Below are 26229 nucleotides of genomic sequence, written 5' to 3'. Positions count from 1 at the left end.
CTTTTTTCGTAAATTTATTCATCACTCTGCTTTAGACACACCTAGATTATGCCAATTGACAGGCAAAAACACTATTTGGTCCTGGGATAAGCAAGCACATTCTGAATTTATGAACCTGAAACATGCTTTGTTGAATGCACCACTTTTATCGCACCCAGATCTTACCAGAAATTTCTCCATTGCCACCGACAGTTCCAACACCGCTTTAGGCGTACATATTTTTCAGGAAATTGAAGAAGATGGCTCAACAGTAATTAAAAACATCGCATTTGCAAGTCGCATTCTGTCACCTGCTGAACGAAATTATTCCGTTACAGAGCTGGAAACATTATGTGTAGTATGGGCTTTTACGAGATTTAGGCACTTTCTTTATGGCAGACATACCACCGTATACACAGACCACAGAGCGATACAATTCTTACTTTCGCCTAAATTCACTCACGACAGATAAAGCAGATGGAAACTTTACTTGCAGGAATTTAATTTTACAATAGTTCACATTCCCGGCACACAAAATATTGTAGCAGACGCACTATCTCGTTCTCTCAGCAACAATCAGCAAGACATCGCAACCAACTTCTGCAAAGCAAATTTCAGCGTCATGTACATTCAACAAGTTGCATTTGAAAATTTTATTTCGTCGTCATTACAGGACATAGCACGAGAGCAGAATAAAGACAACGTGTGGAAAGAGATTAAACACCTCTGGCAAGATAGGAATAACGTAACGATTAGAAACCATTACACTGTACGCAATGACATTCTATTTCGCCGCTCTGATCCTGACAGCAACAATTGGTTATTATGCATTCCTGACGAGCTTGTTAACAAATTAATCTGGTATACTCATTTAAGTTACGCACATTACGGAGCTAGAAAATGTTTTCTTATACTGAGACAGAACTGTTATTTTACCAACATGGAAAAATGTATACGACGAGTTTTAGCGTCTTATAAAATTTGCCAGAAAGCTAAGTCAGACACGACTTCACACATTCCTCCATTATATCCCATTGTACCTGTTAATTTAAGACATATGGCCGCTGTAGACATTTTTGGTCCGATTCCCAGAACTAATAGAGGTTTTTGCTACATCTTTGTCGCTGTTGAACTTACTTCAAAATTTGTTACCTTCACTCCGTTACGCAAAGCTATTGCTAAAACTGTTTCGAAAGCATTTGTAAAAACATTTTCTATTTCATGTAGGGCATGTGTTGAAAGTAATTTCCGATAATGGATAACAATTTCGATCTGCTATATGGACACGTATGTTACGAGCTAGAAACATTTCTCCGATCTATATATGCAAGTACCATGCTTCTTCGAACCCTTGTGAACGATTAATGAAAGAAATTGGTAAACTGTGTAGAATATACTGCCACAAAAGACATATTGATTGGGACACACACATATTGTCATTCCAAGATGTAATTAATTCCATTCCAAATGAATCCACTATGCTATCTCCGTCTGTTATACTGAAAAATGTTGAACCACCTAACAAAATTACAGAATTAATAAACTTTCCTACATCTCGTCGATTACGATACCGCGAAATAATCGACATTACGCTGAACATCAAACGTGCCGCAGAGCGCCGGAGAAGACAGCAAAAACAGGTTTGTACACGCCGTGACTTTCACATTGGACAGAAAATATTAGTACGTACACACTATTTATCCAACAAAGGAAAAGGTAGGTGCAGTAAATTTGAACTTCTATACGCAGGTCCATATCGGATTCGCAGCATTCCTCACCCCAATGAAGTACACGTCGAAACTTTGAGAACCAGAAAATCCAAAGGCGCTCACCACTGGTCAGACATCAAGCCTTTTATTGAATGAAGACACTTTATGATTTAACATGCTAAAATGCCATTTGCTAATTTTTATGATCACCTATGCAATTATATTCACATGACTACTTTACTGATGATTATCGTATTTTTTCTTGGCAAGTGCCCGGCAAGGTAAGGTTAGCAGGTCGCTCTTCTTGTTACATATCAGACTGTGCACATTTTTTTCAGAGAAACTTACGTATCTTATGAATAATTATGCAATGTTATCTAGTGACATATTAATTTTATTAAATTTTCTCTCCATTAAAGTCTTTAATTCTCGCCTCTATTAACTACACAACATACAAGCTGAACACAACGAACGTCACATTTTTGTCTTTCTTAGGTATATACGATTGTTTCATGTTTTGTTTGTATGCACTATGAGATAGTTAAGATATAGCAAACACCAGTTGACTTTGACATTTTGCCTTATGATATCTCAACATCGTGACTACTTTGCTGTTACATTGTGATACAATGAGTACATTTTTGCCTCTGAACACTATATAAGTTTTTCACATATTACGTTTTCTGTCATGGTATGCGTAATTATGTTATCATAAACCAGTTATTATTTAGTGAGTATATGATGTAAATGCAAGACATTAATCTTTGTTCATCAATTTCAGAAAGAAATGATGCGTAAAAGAAATAAATTAAACAGAAATGGGAATTTCACCTTCGGAATGAACGAAAGAAGATGCAAACCTCGTGATGAAGAGTAAAGGGATCAGGATTAACAAGCATTAACAAGAATATACTATACACATCGTAGAATAGCGGTGTTAACTAATTTTTTCTTTCAGAATACAAGGCGATTGATGCAGGCTGTCAGACAGAACTACACATCTTAGTTTTAGTGATGGAATATACTAGAAATAAGGAATAGTTGTATAATGAGTAATGAAATGATTTTTTTTGCAGATGATAATGAATGCTGATGAATAATGATAAAGAATATGCTACTATGGATAATGAAGTTTTTCTTTACAGATGATGATAATAATAATGGAGTTATGATAATGAGGTGATGGATAATGAAGTTTTTTCTTTACAGATGAGGATATTGTTGAAGTTACGTATTTATGCTATGTAGTTATTTAAGTATTTGTTGCAGTTTGCTTTGACAGCAGGTGTTATATTGCATAGTATAATGAGGGAAGGTTTTGGAAAGGACAGCTATGGAACACATTTTTACACACATTTCACTACCTGTTAATTCGAAGTTCACTACTTTTCAGCATAAAATGCATTTCTTCTTTCAGCTTAATAATCCATTTTTTGTATGTTTTTGCGGGAGAAATTATTTATGAAATTAATGTGCTATAAGCAGTTGTTCATTAAATCTATGTCATTTATGAATGCGATTACATATACTCTACTTGTTTCATAATCTTGCAACAGCGGACTCATGACGAATGACGTTACACATTTTCATTTACAGCAACAACCCGGAAGCAAATTTTTTTTTCTTGCTTTCCCCTATAATTACCCAAAGCAATGCATTGCTAACAAAAAAATGTATTACCAGTCCCAAATAATGATACCAGTTTAAGAGAGTTCTGAGTAATGCAGATCATCTATGAATAATATGTCACTTGAATAATGAATGCTACTGATTACAGTATTGAAATGACCAATGATTAATAATGCTTTGTAACTAGGAAATGAATGCTACTAATTATGCTTTGTAACATGGAAATGAATGCTACTGATTACTGTATTGAGATAATTACTGTATTTAAATGACCAATGATTAATTAATAATGCTTTGTAACAAGGAAATGAATGCTACTGATTATGCTTTGTAACTGGGAAAAGAATGCTACTAATTATGCTTTGTAACAAAGAAATGAATGCTACTGATTATGCTTTGTGACTGGGAAATGAACGCTACTGATTACGGTATTGAAATGACCAATGACAATGTTGTCTGTAAATCAATTAATGAACATTTTTCTGTAATACTACATACATGGTACAGAAATGTTCAATAACTGGGCTATGAATGCCGCAAACTACTAATGTAATTCCCAATGAAGACTAGTATGTGACTTAATATCCTTCACTTTCTGACCTAACTACCCTGAATTACTGCAATATCCATTTGTCCTGTATATCCTCTTGATCATGGAGCACTATATTTGGTTTTTGCACTAATTCTACGTTGGTGTGCCTTGTAAGAGCGTGGTGTTTGTTGACACGACATGCTGTCCACCACCGTGAGCGATGGAGACGTTATTATGATCCCACTGTTTGGTGTACCTAATGTACTGCTAAAATGATAACGTGGACTATTACTACGACATTTCAGTGTCTTGGGTACGCTGATAAATACTTCTGGGAAAAGAACTTCAGATTGTCTGACTTGGTGTTGTGCTACAGTAGAAAGATACGGACTTTCAGTGCAGCTGCGTGCAACCTAAAGTGCTACAACCATGATGCAATCCTTCCCTTTCCTATCCTAATTCTTGTAACATAGTAAAAATCATTGTTTGCTAACATCATTTGTATTCATGGCCTATACTTTTTTTTTTTTGGAACTACAGTGGGAGTGCACTTTTGTTATTTTCTAACATGATTACTACTCATCGTATGTACATTTCGATTTGCTGATATATTCTGAACTACAGTGCGTGTGCACTTTTGTCATTTTTCTAACATGATTTCTACTTATTGTATATACATTTTGTGATATATTCTGAATTTCAGTGCGTGTGCACTTATGTCATTTGATAATATGTTTTGTACTCACATTTTGTCATTGCCTAATATGTTTTGTACTTGGTGCATGTGCACCATATTTACTTCATGTTCTATATCTGTATATATGCTGTAATTGTAAAGTTAATTAATTCTGAAAAAAATTGTTGCTCATGGCAAGTCCAAATGTCTCACCATCGCTGCCAAATTTTTGCCTCCCCAGTGGAGGGTTATGAAACGCGTACATCTCATATGTACCAGCGATGGCGAGGCATGACAGAATCTCTGACCAGAGAGTTATTTATCGTGGCTAGTCTGCGCTTGACCGTGCGAGAGTTGAGTTGCAGTTGCGAGTTGTACTGAGTCGGAGTTGTGTGTGACGAGTCGGCGGGCGTCGACATGGGTCTCTGGTCAAGGTTCGGGACGAGGTATATTGTTAAATAAGGTAATGAAGCAGCATTGCACACATCTGATAATGTAATGTATGTTAATTGTAATTAATTTGTTCAAGAAATGCCCCAATAATAATTTTGTTTTCAAAGCAATCGTTTTTAAGAAAAGAATCATTCCAATTGAAACAATATTTCCTATACTTTTCCTCCCAGAATCAATTTATCAGATTAATTATTGCACAGGGCCTAAGGTCAGCGCAGCTGCCCTTATAAAATTTATCAGGTTGATCTTAACGTTCATTTTGTGGGGACTTAACATTTTTTGCACATTTTTATTATCATTGAGTTTTATTACTGTGGGAAGCTAACACTTGGCACTATTTGCAATTCTATTCAATTCTTTTCATTATCATTTCTGCGGGGAGGTTACAAGGTGAACGCGAACCTGAGCCTGGAGCCAAGGTGGCGTGTGGCTCTCGCCCACTTGAAAGGTTGCAGGAAGTGAAAAATTAAGGTGTTGAAGAAGGCGACGAAAGCGAACTCCAGGGGGTAGCAGGGCAGAGACATACAACCCGTATTGATGGTCGAGAGAGTCGTCAAAAATGGAACGATAAGACGGGTGGTCAGGCATTGACAGTAGCCGACAGGCATACCGACAAAGCAGTATATCGCGCTGGTAGGTGAGTGGCAATTCACCAGCGTCAGCATGAAGACTCTCGACAGGACTAGTATAAAACGCTCCGATCGCAAGTCGTAAACCCCGATGTTGTATGGAGTTGAGGCGGCATAAGCTGGATGGCCGTGCAGAGGAGTATACGAAGCTCCCATAATCCAGCTTGGAGCGGACGATCAACCGATATAGACGAAGTAGGACGGTTCGATCCGCTCCCCACGACATACCACTGAGAACACGGAGGACATTTAGAGAACGGGTACAATGGGCAGCCAAATATGACACATGTGGAGACCAGCTAAGTTTCCTGTCAAATGTAAGACCTATAAATTTTGTTGTCTCCACGAATGGGAGAGCAACAGGACCGAGTCGTAAGGGCGGTGGGAGAAACTCTTTGTAGCGCCAGAAGTTAATACAGACCCTCTTCTCAGCAGAAAAACGGAAGCCATTGTCGACACTCCAGGAGTAAAGACGGTCAAGAGAACGCTGAAGACAGCGCTCCAGGAAACATGTACGCTGCGTGCTGCAATAGACGGTAAAATCGTCCACAAAAAGGGAGCCTGATACATCAGCTGGGAGGCAATCCATTATTGGATTGATCGCTATGGCGAAGAGAGCGACACTCAAAACTGAGCCCTGTGGCACACCATTCTGCTGGCGAAAGGTGTCCGACAGGACAGGACCCACACGTACCCTGAACTGTCGATCTATTAAAAAGGAACGAATAAAAAGAGGGAGGCGACCGCAAAGGCCCCATGTATGCATGGTGCGGAGAATGCCCGCCCTCCAACAGGTGTCGTAAGCCTTCTCCAAATCAAAGAACACAGCTGCGGTTGGGCTCTTCCGCAAGAAGTTATTCATAATGAAGGTCGACAAGGTAACCAGATGGTCAACAGCAGAGCGGCGCCTACGAAATCCACATTGTACATTGGTAAGTAGGTGTCGAGACTTGAGCAGCCAAACCAAACGAGAGTTAACCATTCGCTCCATAACTTTACAGACACAGCTGGTAAGCGAGATGGGTCGATAACTGGAAGGCAAGTGCTTGTCCTTCCCCGGCTTAGGAATTGGGACAACAATAGACTCGCACCAGCATGTGGGAACATGTCCTCAATCCAGATGCGATTGTAAGTACGAAGAAGAAAACCTTTACCCGCAGGAGAAAGGTTCTTCAGCATCTGAATATGAATAGAATCAGGCCCTGGAGCGGAGGACCGTGACCGGGCAAGTGCGTTTTCGAGTTCCCGCATGGTGAATGGGGCATTGTAACTTTCACGATTCGAGGAGCGGAAGTTAGGTGGCTTAGCCTCCTCTGCCTGTTTGCGGGGGAGGAAGGCAGGGTGGTAATGAGCGGAGCTTGAAACCTCTGTGAAAAAGCGGCCGAAGGCATTGGAGACATCCTCAGGGGCCACAAGGACGTCATTCGCGACCGTCACGCCAGAAACTGGTGAGTGGACCTTAGTGTCAGATAGCCGGCGCAGGCTACCCCAGACAACAGAAGGAGGAGTAAAACTGTTGAAGGTGCTTGTGAAAGCAGCCCAGCTGGCTTTCTTGCTTTCTTTAATAATACGATGTCACTGTGCACGTAATCGTTTATAATTGATACAATTCGCTCGAATATGTATCAGAAAGTGCATACCACTCAAACCGGCGTGCAAGTTGGGTAGTACATATAGAGATGTCTAAATGGGAACAGGTGTGAGATGTGTCTGAAAGAAAAGTAGGGGCGCCAGTATTGAGGCAGACAAGATTGAGCTGGCTGAAAAGGTCTGCTAACAGGGAGCCCCTCGGGCAGGATGCTGGAGAGCCCCAAAGGGGATGGTGGGCATTGAGGAGGAGGAGGAGGAGGAGGAGGAGGAGGAGGAGGAGGAGGAGGAGGAGGAGGAGGAGGAGGAGATAGTGTTTAACGTCCTGTCGACAACGAGGTCATTAGAGACGGAGCGCAAGCGCGGGTGAGGGAAGGATGGGGAAGGAAATCGGCCGTGCCTTTTCAAAGTAACCATCCCGGCACTTGCCTGAAGCGATTTAGGGAAATCACGGAAAACCTAAATCAGGATGGCCAGAGACGGGATTGAACCGTCGTCCTCCCGAATGCGAGTCCAGTATGCTAACCACTGCGCCACCTCACTCGGTGTGGGCATTGAAGTCTCCAGTTAACAAAAATGGTGCAGGTAGCTGAGCAATAATTTGCATCATGTCTGCCCTGGTAACGGCAGACGATGATGGAGTGTAAACGGTACAAATGGAAAATGTAAACGTGGGGAGAGTAATTCGGATTGCAACTGCCTGCAGGCCGGTGTGCAACGTGATGGGATCGTAGTAAATATCATCCCGGACCAGCAACATAACCCCTCCATGAGCCGGAATACCTACCACAGGGGGTAGGTCAAAACGCACAGAGGTGTAGTGTGCCAAGGCAATTTCATCACATGGGCGTAGCTTTGTTTCCTGGAGGGCTACGATGAGTGGATGGTGCAAGCGGAGCAGCAACTTCAAGTCCTCTCGGTTGGAGCAAATATTCCAGTGAATAAGTGCCATCGTAAGAAGAAAAGGAAGATGAAAGAAGGGGTCACCTCGAAGGCCGCTGAGGGCCTTGCTTCGAGCGAGCACTGCCGCCGCTATCAGTAGGCAGACAGTCATCGTCCATTGGTTCTATAGGTTCATCGGCCATCTTGGTAAGATGGCCGGGAGGGGGAGCTTACTCCGCCGGTGAACGGCCAGATGTTCGGCTACCAGCGGTGCGGCCAGGCGAAACGGATGACGGCCTGGGGCGGCAACCGCTGGGTGGCGCAGGAGAAGAAAGGCGCCATGGCGGAGAAGGAGAACTGTGCTTCCTATGAGCCTTCTTGGAAGGTCGTTTGGTGGAAATACTGGTCAATGGCTGGGAGGTCGAGGTACGTAGGAAGTCTGCACGGGACGCTTCCTTCTTGAAGGCACATGCACCTGATTTCTGGGTCTTCGTCTTAGCAGAAGCTGATGAAGGGGCTTGTGTCTGTGGGGTGATGGGAGGAAGAGGAGAGGTCGACCGCGCGATCTTAGCACTGGCCGAACGGACGACCGTGGTGCTGAAGGTCAGATCACATGTCTGGGTTGCATCTCCCTGGTAGTCCGAGGAGAGGCGAGGACAGTACTGTATTTCCCTGCTGGGAGCAGTGTGGGCTTCCAACTAGTTAATAGCTTGCGAGCAGCCGAGGTGGACACTTTCTCTTTGACCTGAATTTCTTGGATACAGCGTTCTTCCTTATAGATGGGACAGTCACAGGAGGATGCTGCATGGTCACCCTGACAGTTCACACAATGAAGAGACAGAGGTGGACAGTCACCCTCATGGGCATCCCTGCCGTAAGTGACACATTTAGCCGCATTGGAACAAGACTGGCGAGTGTGATTAAAATGCTGACACTGGTAGCAGCGCGTAGGTGTCGGGACATAGGGGCGAACAGAAATAACCTCGTAGCCCGCTTTGATGCGCGATGACAGCTTAACACTATCAAAGGTCAAGAAAAGTGTCCGGGTCGGTACAAGGTCATTGTTGACCTTTTCCATGACCCTATGAACAGCTGTCATGCCCTGCTCAGCGAGGAAAGACTGAATCTCCTCGTCAGTCAATCCGTCGAGGGATCTAGTATAGACCACACCACGAGACGAATTCAAAGTTCGGTGAGCCTCCACCCGGACAGGGAACGTGTACAGGAGTGTGGCTCGAAGCAGTTTCTGTGCCTGAAAGGCGCTCTCAGTTTCTAGTAACAAGGTACCATTACGCAACCTTGTACAAGACTTAACAGTACCGGCTATGGCATCTACGCCCTTCTGGATAACGAAAGGGTTGACAGAGGAAAAATCCTTTCCGTCCTCAGATCGAGAAACGACGAGGAACTGTGGGGCAGGCGGTAGTATTTTTGTCACTGGTGGCTGGTCATGTTTCTGTTTGTGGGCAGAAGTCGAGAGAGAAGAAGAGAAATCCATTGCGGATGAATCCCCCATGACTGCCAGCATCTCCGATGGCGCGCTCCTTCCTTGTGGGGTCCCTCTCAGAGGTGAATGTTTACACTTCAAGTCACACCTCCCGAGAAACAGACGGAGGGACCAATCGGCATGGTCGGAAGGTATCAGCTCAGGCAATCACCCCTCCCTGGGCCTGGCCTTTACCAGGGGGTACGTGCGTGCCTTACTTGTCTACCCAGGGCGGGGAATTACGCGTTACCCCGTCACCGGCTAAGTGTGCGAATGCGTGTGTCGGCCTTCAGGCGCACACAGGGAGGAAGGAAGAAGAGGAAAAGGAAGAGAGAGAGGACAGACTGTCTCAAACGCCGAGGCAGAGACCGGAGAAGGCAAGGAGGAGAAGGCAAGGAGGAGAAGGCAAGGAGGAGAAGGCAAGGAGGAGAAGGCAAGGAGGAGAAGGCAAGGGAAAGAGTAAGGGAGACAGTGAGATGGAGAAGAACAAAGAAAGGAACCAACCAAAGGAAGGAAGAAACGAGGAGTGAAAAACCAAAAAGACCACAAATATAGGTCGTGGAACCGTCCGTCTCTGGACGCAGGCGCTAACTACCCCCTTGAGGGGGATGGACTCCTTTTAGTCGCCTCTTACGACAGGCAGGAATACCTCGGGCCTATTCTAACCCCCGGACCCGCAGGGGGGGATCACTGAAGAGTCAGACTGCAGAATGTGTGTGGCATTTGGTGCATGTGACACTGGTGATTGTACGTTGAGGTAATTGTTCCTGGTGAGGCGAGACATTCTTCAGTCAAATTTCCCCACTTCCCAACCGTTACTTCTCGGAAACATTTGTAAAGTAATCTGAGGGGGTGACTACTGTAGAGACGTTCGCTCAGAACTACTTTAGCGACACATCTTCGAAACGCTATAGATCGTTAGAAATCTAAAGCAAGCCCATTTTCTGTCTGCTGGCTACACAAAACCTACCAGGTTTGTCGCTATTATAGTAACGTTGATAATCTGTCGTCAGGCTACGTGAAGCGGGAATAAAATGATTACGACCGCTAAGTGTGATTACAAGCACTATCACTAGGGTAGTGACATTCCAACGTGTGTGTTGGTCAAGAAATGAACTGTTCGGACATCATGTTTGACAAACGACGCTTTTTATTAATTCTCTGGGCGAAAGGCATGCTGACACTCAAGTTACTGTTTAACGTGCCATCCTGAACGAATTCATTAGGGAAGAAGCAGTAGGTTTGTTTTGGAGGGGATGGGGGCGGAATCGGTTGTGGCTTGTTAAACCAACTACCCTGGTGTTCACCTCATATGATGTAGGAATTGGACCGGGCTCATGCTGAATACATGTCCATTGTTTTCGTCAATAGTTTTACCTCGATTAGTATCTTTAAGAAAAAAGGATATGGCCTTTAGTGACATACTCTAAATTAGGCACTTTTTGTGTGGAAAACTGCTTTCAGATGCACTTCTTTTACAAACTGCAGGGGCTACGTTAATACGTATTTACGTAGCGCTAGTTTGGTAGCAGAATAAAAGTGTGTTGCGAACGAAAAAATTAAAAAAAAAAAAAAAAACTGCTCAACTGTGAAAAATAATTTCCAATAGAAGCCCGCAAAATTACTTTTAGATGAATGGAAATTAGTAATTTGTGTATTTGACTGAGCCAGCCGGTGTGACCGAGCGGTTCCAGGCGCTTCAGTCTGGAACTGCGCGACCGCTACAATCGCAGGTTCGAATCCTGCCTTGGGCATGGATGTGTGTAATGTCCTTTAGGTTTAAGTAGTTCTAAGTTCTAGGGGCCTGATGACCTCAGATGTTAAGTCCCACAGTGCTCAGAGCTATTTGAACCATTTCTGTAGTGTGAATGGAATCTTAAGTTAGAGGGTGAAAACGTGGAGACAATAGTGAGAAGAAAGGCGGCTGCATCAAGATACGAAATGCAGGACTGCTGCAGATACAGGAAATTTGGTCCGTTTAGAGAAATGTATTGAAGTTTTGCACCAAACTGTAAGCGACAGGGCCGTTATTTTATATAGCAACCAAAGATACGCCTCTCCTTAATCTAAATACGATAAATGCAAAAAATGAATGATTATTCCATTGCGACACCATTTCATTTGTCACTGTAGCATCATATAGCATTATACAGCTATAACACCACATAGGCTGAAGGCACAGACCATGTTTTCGCGATAAAATAAAACTAAGTTCGTGTTTGAATGTTAAAACACTGTCAGTGAAAAACTAAGCGTTTTAACATGTCTAGTACAACAGTGGACGACAACTTTATTGGAAACAAGAAAAGATATCAACACGAAAAACTCACTGGGCTATGTGAGACGCAATAATAAACGAAAATCGCTGTATAGATAAAAACAAATGGACTGTGTCATGCAGAAGGCAGAAATTCTCTCAAATATTCTTTGCAAGCAGGGAATGTAAGAAGAGATACAGTATGCGAGATCATCATTTGAATATTTCTTTCCCAAACTCTGCACTCACCTCGGAGGTTTTGCTGTGATATCTTGCTGCCACCGAATCAGCCAAAAGACGACGGTGTTCTGTGGAGCCGCAGCGCGTTATATAGCGCTGGTAGTTCCTCATCCATGTCGCCATCGGCCACAGAATTTTCGATCACTTCTGCACTGGTGTGCAGAGACGCAACGGTTCTTCCTGGATAATAACTGGCCCGACCTAGAACGCCCAGCTGTGAATCCCCGTGGGCAGAAAGAACCACCACCTGCACCGGTTTGACTGCCTTGAACTTGACGAGACCAGTATTACTGTGCACTGTTTGAAGCTGTAAATTAATAATTTTCACCACGAATGGCTTCGACGGATACTGTAATCCGAAGTCATTCGAGGAACATAACAGAACTATTTAACTTGAAGAACGTGGAAAACTGAAGACCCTTGCATAAAAGAGAGCGCCCGTATGTATATTAAGAGGTCAGGTGGAAAGCCAGTACAAAACAAAGAACGAATGGCTTTAAGGGGGAAAGAGTGGGATTACAGAAGTGTCCGATTCCACCCGTCTCCTTTGACCCATGACAGGGTGTATACGGGGACAAGGAAAAAAAATTCCCGGATTTCCCGTTTAAAAAATATGCTTATTCCCGGGCGAAAATACAATTTTTCTGTGCTAAGTGACAGTAGGTTTTCCGTAGATTTTCCCTCGGAACTGTAAAACTTATCAATCCTTTGAATGGTTAACGTTTTATACAATCGCGTAGAACTTCCCGGAAAAAAAGAAATGACGGGGCAGAGAAGTTTTGGAGAGACTTTTAATAAATAAATAAAAAAAAGGAGCGAAGTTTTGGAAAGACCTTTGATTTGCAGCAATATATACGCTGCATATTTTCGTATTACGAAAGTATAAATTCGAATTGCACCAAACACAGCGCGTTAGTTTCCGGAGCGTTGAAACCGAGGTTGCGATGTCCTTTTGCTAGCGAGTCATATCTCAAGCCACGAGATCTCGCCAGCCGATGACAGCAGCTATTCAGAGCATAGGACACGTGCTGTAGTCAGCCAACAGCAAATTCACTGGTTACATAGCGCGAACACGCAAGAGGAAATGTTAACGGTTTACATTAATGTACACAGTACAGTATATCTACAAGGAAAGCTAAGCTTTCACATGTAATTTTGGTCTCTAAGGTTAACACGCTACAACAGAAGCTAAGCTTTCACATGTAATATTGGTCTTTTTTTAATTTTTTTTGCGTGTGTTATACTTTAAGATACACACAAATGTGCCAGTAAATTTAAAATTCTGACATAAATGTCTCGGCTCGAAATTCTTTTAAGTGGCTGGTCCTCAAACTGTTCAGTTTCGAACGCTCTGTGATTTAGATATCCATCCTACTTTCTCACACGTAACCTAATTCATCTTGCGTAAAAAGAAATTTACTGTGAAAGTAACGCTTTTCTAACCACCGTTCGCAATAATATCCGGAGACTGTTACAAATATGTTCGATTTACCAGTTGCCAGAGAGCGCCAGAAAACAGGCATTACTGTGCGTGTGCAACTGTAGTGGTGTAGGAAGCCCGCATGTTCGTGTGTATGAAGCACTAACAAAGGTTACACTACACCATAAAGGAAACAGGGCATCAGAGGATACTCCAAAGAGCATCGGAATTTCGTAAACCATACTAAAATGCATAATTCGGCTTGAAGTGCAAATTGGCTTTTTCCAGATTCACAATGAAGTAGGTCCCATCTGATATTAAGCCTTTCAGTGTGGTTTTTGGGATGTAAATTTTCTTGGTTCTTTATTATGGCACAATGCCATATATGGCAGACGATGATAACGTGGACTTTAAATTGCACTTGAAATTCAGCAAACAGTTGGAACTAGGCAATACTGTAGAAGGAAACACTTCGTTTCAAATAATTTATTGCCTCAGCGGAAAGATTAATAAAGCCAAATTTCTTTAGCAAACTTGCAAAAAAAGCTTCACTGTTCTGCAAGGCGATTAATGCTTGACTGCTACTAACTTGGAAATAAAATAAAATCAGAAAACTGAAATTAATAATATATTTTCGCCCTCCATAATTATGTGAATGTATTTTAATTCACTTGATAGCTCCCGGCCACAGAAATCCGTTTTGTTTTCATTTGACGTGGGAGCTGTACACGAAGAGAAGCAGCGAAATCACTAAACGTAAACACGGGTCACATGGAGGTTAACCCCCTCCCCACTAGACAACTCTGTGCAAGCGTGAATCGGGCAGCTAGGGCGCGGGAGAAAATTTTTTCTCGTTTGCATCTGGCTGCTTGCTGCTACTACCAATACAGCTAACAGCCAAACTTCAAGTAGCGGGAGAAGGTCCTGCTTATATGCGAGTCAAATGCGGATACGCAACAGACCGCTGGCAATTGGTCAAAGGAACCTAACGTGAACAGTTGTGACGTCATGCTAATAGCAAGCAGTTTATTGTTATGAAGCATTACAGTCTGCGCCCTACGGCCTTTGACATATTTTTGCTATTTGCAGACGCTTGTGCGTGCACGGTGTTTTGTTGTTGTAAATTGCACATTTCCTTTGCCACTGAAGTTTTATTTTTTCCCTCTCGTTTATATTTTATTGCTGCAGTATCACTCTCCAGTAGCAGAATACAACAACATTCTTTGCTGGAGAATCAGTTCTGCAGTCAAAATTACAAAAATTTAACTGAAAGCTAAAACAACGAAAAATTCCCGGAATTCCGAAAAATTCCTGGGTTTTTCCCGGTTTTCTCCCGGATGAAAAAATTCCCGGGTTTTTCCCGGGTCGTATACACCCTGCATGACGTCATAAATATGGTGGAAATGGCTATTCTAAGCGTCTCCAATATGGCGCCCATGATCTCACTACATACACACGGCAACAAAGACGAAAATACGTATAAATAAGACAATAACGCCCCCCTCCAAAAATACAATCAAAGAATGGGGCAACCGCGGGAAATTGGGGAGTTTAGGGAGGGGGGAAAGCTAAATATAAGAGTAAAAACAAAAACCACAAAATGATCCCAAAACACACAAAATGAACAAAAAAAATTACAAAAATCTACGTGAATCGGACACTTCCCTTGACCTATATAGGTCTACCGCAGCTGACGGTAGGACACCAACGTCTACAGCGAAACTTACGAAAATTGGAATCAGACATTCCCCTTGGCCACAGCTGACGATACCGAAACACCAATACCTACATATAAAACTATGAAAATTGGAATCTTGTCATTTCCCTTGACCTATATAGGTCAACCATGACTATTGATGCAACAAAACCAACACCTACGAAAAACAAAACCACAGCACCTCAAAAAATCAAAAGTCAAACACCCCTACGTAAATTAAAACACATTCAATACACAATAAATAGAAAAAGCATTACAACTCGACAAAACTAGACAAAAAAAAATTATCAAGTTACCCTATACTCGGAAAGTGTGTGCACTCAGCGACTGTTATGTGACTTATAGAGTTCAGGAATCAGTCGTCCTTTTTTTAGATTTTATTACACATGTTGTGGACTGGCAAGACAGCCAATCCACTATGACAGGAAGCCGAAAGGCACGCGATAAGCTCACGCAGGCTGGCGTGAGGTCTGGAACAGGTCAAGTAATGGAGACTAGCAAAGTACGTAGCTGCTGGAATACTTAACTTTAATCCATAACTGGTGAAAATCGCTCTTGATGGTACATGTTTTACAATCAATAGTAACTGGTAATGGCGCCTTGCTAGGTCGCAGCAAATGACGTAGCTGAAGGCTACGCTAACTATCGTCTCGGCAAATGAGAGCGTAATTTGTCAGTGAACCATCGCTAGCAAAGTCGGCTGTACAACTGGAGCGAGTGCTAGGAAGTCTCTCTAGACCTGCCGTGTGGCGGCGCTCGGTCTGCAATCACTGATAGTGACGACACGCGGGTCCGACGCGAGGCCAACGAGAAAGACTCGTTGGCCTCGGGTCCGACGTATACTAACGGACCGCGGCCTATTTAAAGGCTACCATCTACCAAGTGTGGTGTCTGGCGGTGACACCACAACACAAATCCAGATTTCGGCAAGTAGCTAGCCATTCTCAATGCAGTGTCTGTCACAGTTCCTTGAATACCATGTCTAGCCGAAATCTGGATTTGCACAATAGAGAGAGAGAGAGAGAGAGAGAGAGAGAGAGAGAGAGAGAGAGAGAGAGAGAGAGAGAGAGAGGCACTATCTAACACAAGACGACACCTACAACAACAAACAACTCAAATTCCGCGTCGTAATGACGTCACACAACACCCTTACGTCATGGGTCAAAGCAGACGAGTGGAATCGGACGCTTTCGTTGACACACTTTTTTTATCGGCGCAATAGACCACAAAGTTGCTTTTCAAAGGTAGAAATATATTCATCAGAAAAATGTGTGCATAAAGTCTACTCACCTGAAAGAACTATGCTGTGCAATAAAAGCACCCTTGACCCGATAACACAGTCTTCTTACTGCGATGTTGAGAAATTTGTACTCACATTCTAATGAACGATACCATGCCAGTGCAGGGATTAAAAAAGAAGCTGACAACTCACTACAAAAAACAAACTGCTCAACCTCGGCTATTTATCTTGAGATTTAGATCTTGAATTCAAATATTTACAAATAATTTGATTGTAAGAAAGTATCTCATTATTTTGAATTATAATGCTTCACATTGAGGGTTCATTGTGTGTGCGGGTGTCAAACTATAAATCTAAAGGTTCAGGTTTCATTTCTCAGTTGGTCCTTAGATTTCACTCATTGCTTATTGCACTTGTGTTAACCATATGTATATGAGGAAAATCCATGTTTCACCGTGACTAATTCTACGTTAAGCTGTAGGGCCATACGTAATAAAACACAGCTAAGTCAAAACCAGTCTTTGAGATTAAATGAAACAACAAGTTTACTGTTGCCTGCCATTGTTTATTTATCTCCACGGCGCTTTTCAAAGGTTCAAATCTTCATCATCAGGTGGATTTACATTTGTTAGTATGACATTTGTATATGTGTTGTGTTACGAGTTCTTGGAGGAATTTGTGACACTGTCTCGTGGAGAAAGAAAACACTATTTCAGAACATGACTTTATGTTTCTTTTGACAAAAATTAAACGTATATCTCATGGTAAACATAAAATAAGTAAAACTGAGTACCTCCGGTGGTCACAGGTTCCTTTCACTGTAGTAACACATCACATGTATAGTCACTGTCTAGGCCAACGAGTTTGAGGCCAACGAGTTTCTCGTTTGCCTCGTGTCGCTGTCATATTACGTAAACAAATATGGCGCCTGGAAATTATTGGGTGCAAGGATCTTATAGCAGAAGAGAAAACATTGAGGTTGAGCACAGCTTTACCTTACCTTATTTTAATTTTTAGCTCTATTTGTTCAAAAAATGATTGTAGAAATGAAAGCAAGAAGTATCGCTTGGCCATTTTCGTGTCGCAATATTATTATTGTGTTTAAATCTTGTGCGCACAAAAATAACCTTCAGTGATAAATTCAAACGCCTAACCGCTCCAAGATTTTCTACGGCGTATATATGCGATTTAAAACAACAGTAGTCAGTTAGCTGTCGAAAAAATTAAGTTTTTTCAATCTTCGTCCAGGTGCTTGTGTATACTGCAATCATTAATGGTCACATCATCCGTGCATGAAGTTCGACGGTACCACGTTCCCAACTAAGCTCCATCCGCCCTGTGGCAGTGATATTTTTCATGTCTGGTACAAAGATACCAAAAGTGCGCGAGAGTTTTTTTTTTGGTCATGTGTTGTTTTTTATCTTTGCCGTAAGACTATAGAGTCTCCTAGTTTTAGTTACTTCTCTGTTGTTTTTTTTAGTTTTCTAATCATTGTGAGTTTTTGCGGGTCTAGTTTAGCAGGGGATACAACCACCACCACCTAAAGAGAAGGCCGCGGCGCGCTCTTGTGACGGCACGCAAAGCGGGCCAGGGTTGGCTTGGCGCTGCGCTTAAGGATTCGAGACGCACGGCCTGCAAATCTTTGTCAAACGGTTTTACAGAACCTGTTCCGTAAAAAATAATTAATTTCTGAAATACTTCTAGCTTTATATGGCAGCTTCACGATGAAGTGCCAATCATTTCGATAATGTTCGTAACTATTGTGGTATTTCACAGATGAGTATCAAATTTGAGAACGTTGCCATCAAAAATAGGTGGCGCTATGAATTTGTGTTTGATGCATATTATATATTCTATTGCTGAGTGTGAAATACGGGTGAGGTTTGGAAATTTTCGTAAAACTTTGGATCAATATCTGCTTCCAATCTCGAAAAAATTGAGCATCTGCAGCAACTTCACTTCCGATCGCAACGCGCGGGAATGAAACATTCATAACGCCTCTCATATCTCGTAAACCGCTGGAGATAACGAAACGAGATCTTGGCAAATGATACCACGCAAAGAGGAGAGTACTTTGCCGTATGGTTAAAATACATAACTTTATCAATCGCGATATAGCAGAAGCTATAGTTTATAATTCTTTTTTACCGGTAATGTAATTGCTTAAGACTTTATCAATAGCCAGTGAAAACGTACGAGTGCGGGATGTAAATAATATTGCGATATACATGATAAAACAAGGTACATTTGTGAAAAATGCACTGTGATTTTCTGGACCACACGACTATTATTTGCACTCACTCGAAAAATTCTGCACTAATACAGTGTATAATATTAAATTCCTCCTCTGCCTTCAGTATCCTAAATAAATATTCTGTAACTGTTTATAGAGCGCCCTCAGGAAAGCTGAGTACATTCCCCAAGCAAACAATCACTTTTAACTCACCTTTTCTCAGAAACAAAAACAATTATGCGTTGTTATTGTAATGTAAATTTTCTTTCCTGTAAAAATATGGCAGATTTTGAGCATTTGATAAGCCGTGTGCAGGTGTTGACTTTCTCAAAAGAGTTGCAAAGAACTTTACAAGCCTGATTGACAATACTCTGCAGATAAAAGAATTAGCAACATATGTTTAAGTGAAATTTTAGATGTATTCCTGACCATAATGGTCAGCTGTTCAAAATGTATGCTGTAAGCCCTGCAAACAACAGTAGTTTTATCAACAGGACCTTTATATAAGTCTACAGCGAAAACCTACAAACCTTCAGCACCAGTTGGAATGAGACAATGTGTCACACTAAAAATGTCAATAATAAATTTAACCTACTTCTAGATTAATTTGTTCCATTGTTTGAAGCTGTATTTCGTAATAGAATTTCATTAAGTGTCTACCTACGTGACTGCAGGAGACAGTGACTCATTAAGGGGAGAAAAAAAAGGGGAATGCTGTATACAATACTAAGAATTGTATTAAACTTCAGAACAAGGGACACTACAATTCACATTAGCACTTTAGTAACTTCAGGGATAGATCAGAAATCACTGCTGGTGACTACAGCAAGTTAAATTCTTTGTAATATGTAGACAGATTACTGTAACATGAGAACGGTAGTACTCAGCATGCTTAAAATAATGTAATTATTAATAGTTTATGATAATGTAGGATTATAAAACACTAGAAGTAATGAACTATAATTTATTTAAGTCAGTCATATGTACATCTACTTCCTGAAAATGCTGTTACAAAACCCAGGGCACAACATAGTTCCATTACAGAAATAGATCGCGATTTCCATCTTAAAAGGCAGCAAGCCTTTTCTACTTTCAGAACAATTGATTAGTTGCACACATTTTATATATTGTATTTTGTGAAAAATGACAGTTGCAAAACATGTCAGATGCGTATAACAGGTTACATTACCAGTCTTACTGTCTATAAAATTTAATACTTGTGACTAACAATGACTTATGTTGCTGACGAAAGTATTAACTCAGACAGAGTAATAGAGCAACAAACATTTGTTGGAATGTATGCACCATGATATAAAGGTGTACTTGGATGAGGCACTACTGAAGGACATTCAACGAAGTGAAAATGTAGCTAGTCGTTGTAAACTAATAAGTAATGGTAATACTGAGTACGACAACATATCAGACCAACCTCACATTACAGTTGAATACCTGATCCACAACTGAAAGAACTCTTTTATATTGTTACTGCACAGCTATGCAACATTTGTTGAAAACCCTGCTATAAGCTAGAAGTAGGCCAATTTCCTTGTAATGAACTTAAGTGTAAACAAAATAAATCAGAGGAACTAACTCTGGGATTAGCTAAAGATGTACAACATAAATCAAAACTGTAACAATTTTACACTGATTCCAAATTAAACTGAATGGTGTAGGATATAATGTCCTATACATTCAAATAAAATGCAGCAACATGACACTCCTTAATGTTTGTAAGGATACTCTCCATCTATATAGGTGGGAAGAAGTTTTCCTTAATTACTATATAAACACCACCTTTCACATTATTCCTTTTAGAATAAACTGTTTCAATTAAACTGACTGTATGGAACACCAAAGCTGTATTTTGATGCTGTGAAGTGATTTTCTGTAACACAAGATTCTACAGCTACTGGCAAAAACAGTTCAAGAACACACTTTTCACTCAGTACCAAAGTGTGTGCTGTTATGAAATTTTCTAGCATATTAAACACATGTGCGGTCCAAGCCTGACACACAGCGTCACGCTAACAAGGGGTTAAAAAAAAACAAAAAACAATAAGATTAGTAACAAATTAAGGGTCACAGTCTGGATGAGATGCAAATTTGGGAATGGAGACCAACTACTGTGTCTGATATTAAACTATTCCAAACTGTGAGTGGAATAAGCAACTACTAGAATGTAACTATGTCTCAGTAAAATAATATATGCAAAGCAATAACTAATTGTTACCCATATGCAACAATACTGACAGCTTGTATCAAAATTTAGATGAACAGTTGTTATGAGAATTAACTACATTAGGAAACATCCTGGTGTCATTCTGATTCAGGAAAATGGGAGAAATCCATTTTTGGCTTTCCCTTTTGTAGTATTGTAATATTCTACTTTAAGTTTTATATGCCTCCATGCCAAAATAATAGCCTCTAATTACATACATAGTTATAATGAATTACATGAGGTTTAATACAAAATTACTTTAACAGATTTCCTCTTGTTGGGCAGCACAGGCTCAACAAATTGAAAGGAAGATGTAAATATTTCTGCACAGAATAGTTGAAAGACATAAAAACTTTACTAGGAAAAACTGGCCCAGTTTCAACCTTAGGCCAGAATCAGGTGCACAGATGGATGTGTACACAAACTGGTAAAATTTTGCAATGATGAGATTGAAACTAACCATTAGTACTGGACAAAGTATTTACTTCAGCTGAATAGTCTGCATGGAAACAGTTGTGACCTTCTGACATTTGAAACTGTTGGAAGCAAATTATCCAAAACTTACAGGCTATATCGACCAAATGACTATTAGTGTGCATTTAGTTGAAGGTACTACACCAATATGGATTATGGAACCTGCCTCTGCTTTCAGTGGACCAAATACAGTGTAACTGAATGTGTGAGACATAACAAAAATTTCCTGTGACACCTGATAAATGTCCTAACATGTAAACTGTACACAAATTAAAATGTGCTAAGCTTCCGTTTCTTAAAAGAAGCAGTAAAGGTGTCATTCTTTTTCTTAATGTAATTATTTAACAATGCGTTGGTGGATGCTTTGACTAACAACTTCAGTATTTTATCTGCCAAATGACCATTACTGCAAATAAAGTCTGTTAAGAAGAAACTTTTCTTCTGAACAGCATTTATGGTTACATTTTGAACAAGCACCCTTTGACTGTTGGATGACAAATTTTTTTTTTCATTAGGGGCAGATATTAATTCCTGTACAGTAATGTAATTGTAAATAACATTCACAACATCAGGCTGAGGGAAAAACAGACCACTCCTGTCCAAATTTTTGATTAAACCAAGATGATGTTCACCATGCAGACACATTTCTTTGTCTCAGAGAAGGTATTTGCTGCACACCTCACACTGCTGCTTCTTCAGTACACTGCGAACACAATACCCTGCTAAATATGTTAATATTGGAAGGTATGTTTCTGCCTGCCTGAAATCTTCCTCCAAATATATAATGTCAACCATAAACTCAGAGTCTGTTTGTATAGTCTCTTTTGTGTCATCATTACAATTAAAGATGAACCCTTCTGCAACAGGCAGTTTACCAAAAGTACTTCAATTCAACATGAGTGGTAACATGTTCTGCATCCTCATCTTCGCTTCCACTTCAAAAATCTGTCTCACAGATACGAGATACTGAGAGCCAGCCATTGATCGGTAACTGCTAAACCTTGCTTCCAGAGAATCAGTTTGAATTTTTCCAGGCAAAAAATAAGTGAAACCGAGCTCTTTAGTACAGTACCTTGCCATCTCAATCAAACCATAGGTTGTGTGTGGCAGACCTGTATGTGTATCTTTTGAAAGGATATTATTTTTCAGGCCTAAGTCCTTCCACTTATTGAGCCACACAAGAAACTTTTCCAAAAAAAAACTAATTTTTCATTATTATTACTTAAAGACAGAGGGCACTGGAAGAGATAATTTAGTCGAACACCTTTGTGAACTGTCTTAACATTTACAATTTTCCACCATGTAAGCATAATTTTAATAAATTGTGCAGTGGTCTGGTAATGTAACAAGTTTTTCTGTTCTCTTACAGTTGAAACGGCTTCAGCTGTATATTCATTGAATATCTGCCAAACAAGGCTCACATTCTGTTTCTCAAGTGAAGATGGATAAAGAGACTTCAAAGAAAGACTATAAGAGTGCTTAAGTAGACCATTACATTCAATCTTATGAAGCTGCCTCAACGCTTCAAAAGATGCCATTAACACCTGACAATCATCACTGCTTCCATCAAATTGTGGATATTTGAGCAAAACTTGAGAGTCCTTTTGATTAACCCAATTATTACGTATACACTTAAGGATGTGGACAGAATCAATTATAAAAAATAGTGGCTTAGTTGGATTAGCTGGATGTGGGTAAACTATACTGAGTTTTGGAGGTGAGCTAAAAAGTGCCATAGATTTCCTATTTATAGCATTGTTGTCACTAACTACACAAATAACTTTGAAACCAATGTCATAACGGCCACATAATATTTTCTTCACATACAAAAATAACTGTTCAGCTACAAGGTTTCTCACTGGAAGGACATGCACTACTTCCTTAAAAGAAGACAGCAATGATTGTATCATAAAGACATATGCTGTAGTAGCAGCCTCGTCACTATCAAATGCTGCCCCCACAATGTTTCCTCCCTTGTAATCAAAATAAGGTTTAATATGAATTTCATCCATCATTAAAGAAATGGTACAATCACTTTCCTGCAAAGATTTAAATCTTTCCTTAATATACAGGAGCATAGCACCTTCATTTTGTTCATTATGAGAACCATTAGTATATGAGGAACATATTTTCTGTAAAGTTCTTGGATGAGGAAGAATAAGATTGCCAGATGACCTCAAAAATTTATAGGCATGAGGGGAGATAGAATGCAGAATACAACAAAATACAGAAAAGTGAGGATTAAACCTATAGTTTTCCTCACAGCTACATAGCAACTTAACTTGCTCACTTAAGAATTGAATGTGTTTCTGTTTTTCTTCATCTACAGAACTGCACATGTCATTTAAAATGTCCTGTATAAGAAGGCACTGGCTTTTTAATGAATTTTCTTTTGCACTGACTAACTCTTTCACTTTGTCTAATACCGTAAACAAATCATTCATATTTGAAAGTTTGTGTGATATTTTTCTACTGCCTATCTTTCTTATCTCAGTGTTACTTCGATAGGCAGACAACTGCAAATCATTTGTCACTACAACAGATAGCCTACAGACACAGATGGAGCAGTCAATACAGTAAGCAATAGAAATAGGACACAGTCACTTCTCCTAACAATGGTCCATTCACTGGGAATGGTTTCTCTTTCTAGGCACTGCAGAAATGCTTCGAAAGTAGAAAATAACTTCCTCGAATCATACTCTGTTTTGGTTACTATACTGTCTTTAATTGCTTGTAGAAGATGTTCATTGTCCAATCTAGCTCTCCTTTCCTCTGCACTTTCTCGATAGCTGGTGGATGGAGTAGACAATTAGCTTGGGCAGCCTGGTAACACTGATGGGACAGCACCCTCTCTAAGCCTTGGTCTTGAAAGCTTGACAGTAAACTTTATGCCTTTCACTTCATCATAACATTCCGTATGACGGCAGATGTCAGATTTGGTGAAGTGAAGTTCACAAACCTAAAACAAAGTAGTGTGAGTCAGTACAATATACAGCATGATCTAGAGATGTGTGTCTGCATGCGAAAGTAAAAAACACTGGATACTCATTCATTTTCCACCAATATCAGCTTGACAGGTCACACCTTAGTGGAAGTACACAAATTATTTAGGCCTAACAGTAATATACCATGTTCTACAACAACATACATATTCCATTTTAATATTCTTTTATTAATTAGTACTATAAGCACTAGGAGCATACCTCACCAGGCATCAGTATATGATGAATATACCTGTGAACTGCTTGTGTTACAGCAGTACTATGATATTTATGGAACTATAAGAGTTAAGTTCCTGTTATGGATTAAGTGGCACCAAATTTCAGAAATCTGTTGGATTCTGCATGTTAACATAGCAATTATTTTATAATTTTGACTTTACAGTTTCTTCATTGTCATGGTATAAGAGATATCAACAGCTGCAGAATACTATTTCACTGTGGGTGTTTTTATGCCAGCACATATTAAAACTGTGTCATTGCAGGTAACACTGAATGAAGGTCCCGATATATGCCTAGCAAATAATTCATGTTTGGATAGAACAACAACTCCAAAGCAAACGCATGCCAAACACAAAATAAAGTTGAACAGATGCCAACATAAATGACACACCTCAGTAAGACAGTCATGACCATCCAACTGGAAGTATTTTAAGAAGATAGCAACTAAACATTCCGTGCCAAGCTGTGCTGTATGAACTAAATGGCACTTGTCATTTCAATTAACCATCTGAAACATTTAAAACACCGGACAGGTTAAGTAACTAGATGCGTTATTAACGAGAATGTCGTTATATGAGGCGGCTCAAGTGATACAGAACGCCATTGAAATCTGTTTGTGAAGACCCCTATTCTGCACCGTAACCTGAAGTTAGGTTAGGTTGAAAGATAATTATTTGATCGTGGGTTGGCGAATGTCTAACAGGAAAAACTAACACAGAAAAACAACACAGGTATGCATCATACAGAGAGATCGCTTTTTAAAAATGAAAACAGCAGTTTCAACATTCGTTAGCACTCATGCTAACTAATGCGAGAGTGAAAAACAACACCCACTCACAAATAGAGAATAAAACGTATCGGTAATGCGTAACAAAATACGAACTGCAGGGAAATTTAAACACGAATAAAAAGTAACACGAGCCACAAATTTGTATTTCGTTTTCAAAATCAAAATAAAACCACTTGAAAACGAATACTAGGCCTATTTACTGCGAACTTTTGCTCACAATTTCAGTCAAATGTATCCTAAATGCAAGATATTCCACCAGAAAAATAATAATAATTGTACTAGGTATATAGTTTTTACATACCTTCGTGTGCTCAGTGGGTTGGAAATTGTTCCGATGAATCGCTGAAAGCCATTTCCAACGCAGATTCGCATATTTCGGAAAGGAAAACAAGATTACTTTAGGTCCAGTTCCGTAATTCCCACGACACCTTGGCGCACACAGCATTTGTAAACCATGTTCACAGTAGCTTCACTGCACGTAAACTCTGTAATCGCTAGTTTAAAGCACGAATATAGCACTCGATCCAACAAACGTGTATATAAACAAACGCTTCAAAACACAACATGGTGGCCCGCTTGGAGTGACGTCCCGACCTGCTATGAATTTCGCGCCGCGGCCTTGTCTCTAGGTGGTGGTGGTTGTATCCCCTGCTAAACTAGACCCGTTTTTGCGAATAAATATTTTTTCGTTAACACATTATACCGGACGGCTTTGCAATTATTTGTTGTAGGCAAGTCGCCTACATAATTGGTGACCTCCGATTAAGGAACTTCAAACTTTTCGTTAGCTACGTCGAACCTTAACTGCAAAAGCAATGAACGACGACTGCAAATGATACGGTCCGATAACGGAAGAA

At 40.5% G+C, this 26229-nt stretch overlaps 1 protein-coding gene across 3 annotated transcripts in view; it reads right to left on the bottom strand.

The window, feature by feature from the left end:
• Positions 1 to 25916, bottom strand: part of LOC126484307 (uncharacterized) — a 57333-nt gene extending 31417 nt beyond the window's left edge. The window contains exon 1 of one of the 3 annotated variants that reach the window (XM_050107740.1): positions 25674 to 25916. In XM_050107740.1, coding sequence (XP_049963697.1) covers positions 25674 to 25817 — 144 coding nt within the window. In that variant the 5' untranslated portion in view covers positions 25818 to 25916. Of the gene's footprint in view, positions 1 to 12068; positions 12261 to 17229; positions 17358 to 25673 lie in introns of those variants that run through there. The other 2 variants (XM_050107742.1, XM_050107741.1) reach the window with 2 other exon arrangements.
• Between the last annotated feature and the right edge of the window lie 313 nt (positions 25917 to 26229).

The sequence above is a fragment of the Schistocerca serialis genome, chromosome 6, assembly GCF_023864345.2.
Source record: "Schistocerca serialis cubense isolate TAMUIC-IGC-003099 chromosome 6, iqSchSeri2.2, whole genome shotgun sequence".
NCBI lineage: Eukaryota > Metazoa > Arthropoda > Insecta > Orthoptera > Acrididae > Schistocerca > Schistocerca serialis.
Note: the sequence above shows the minus strand (reverse complement) of the source record. Positions and strands in the feature narration are given on the sequence as shown.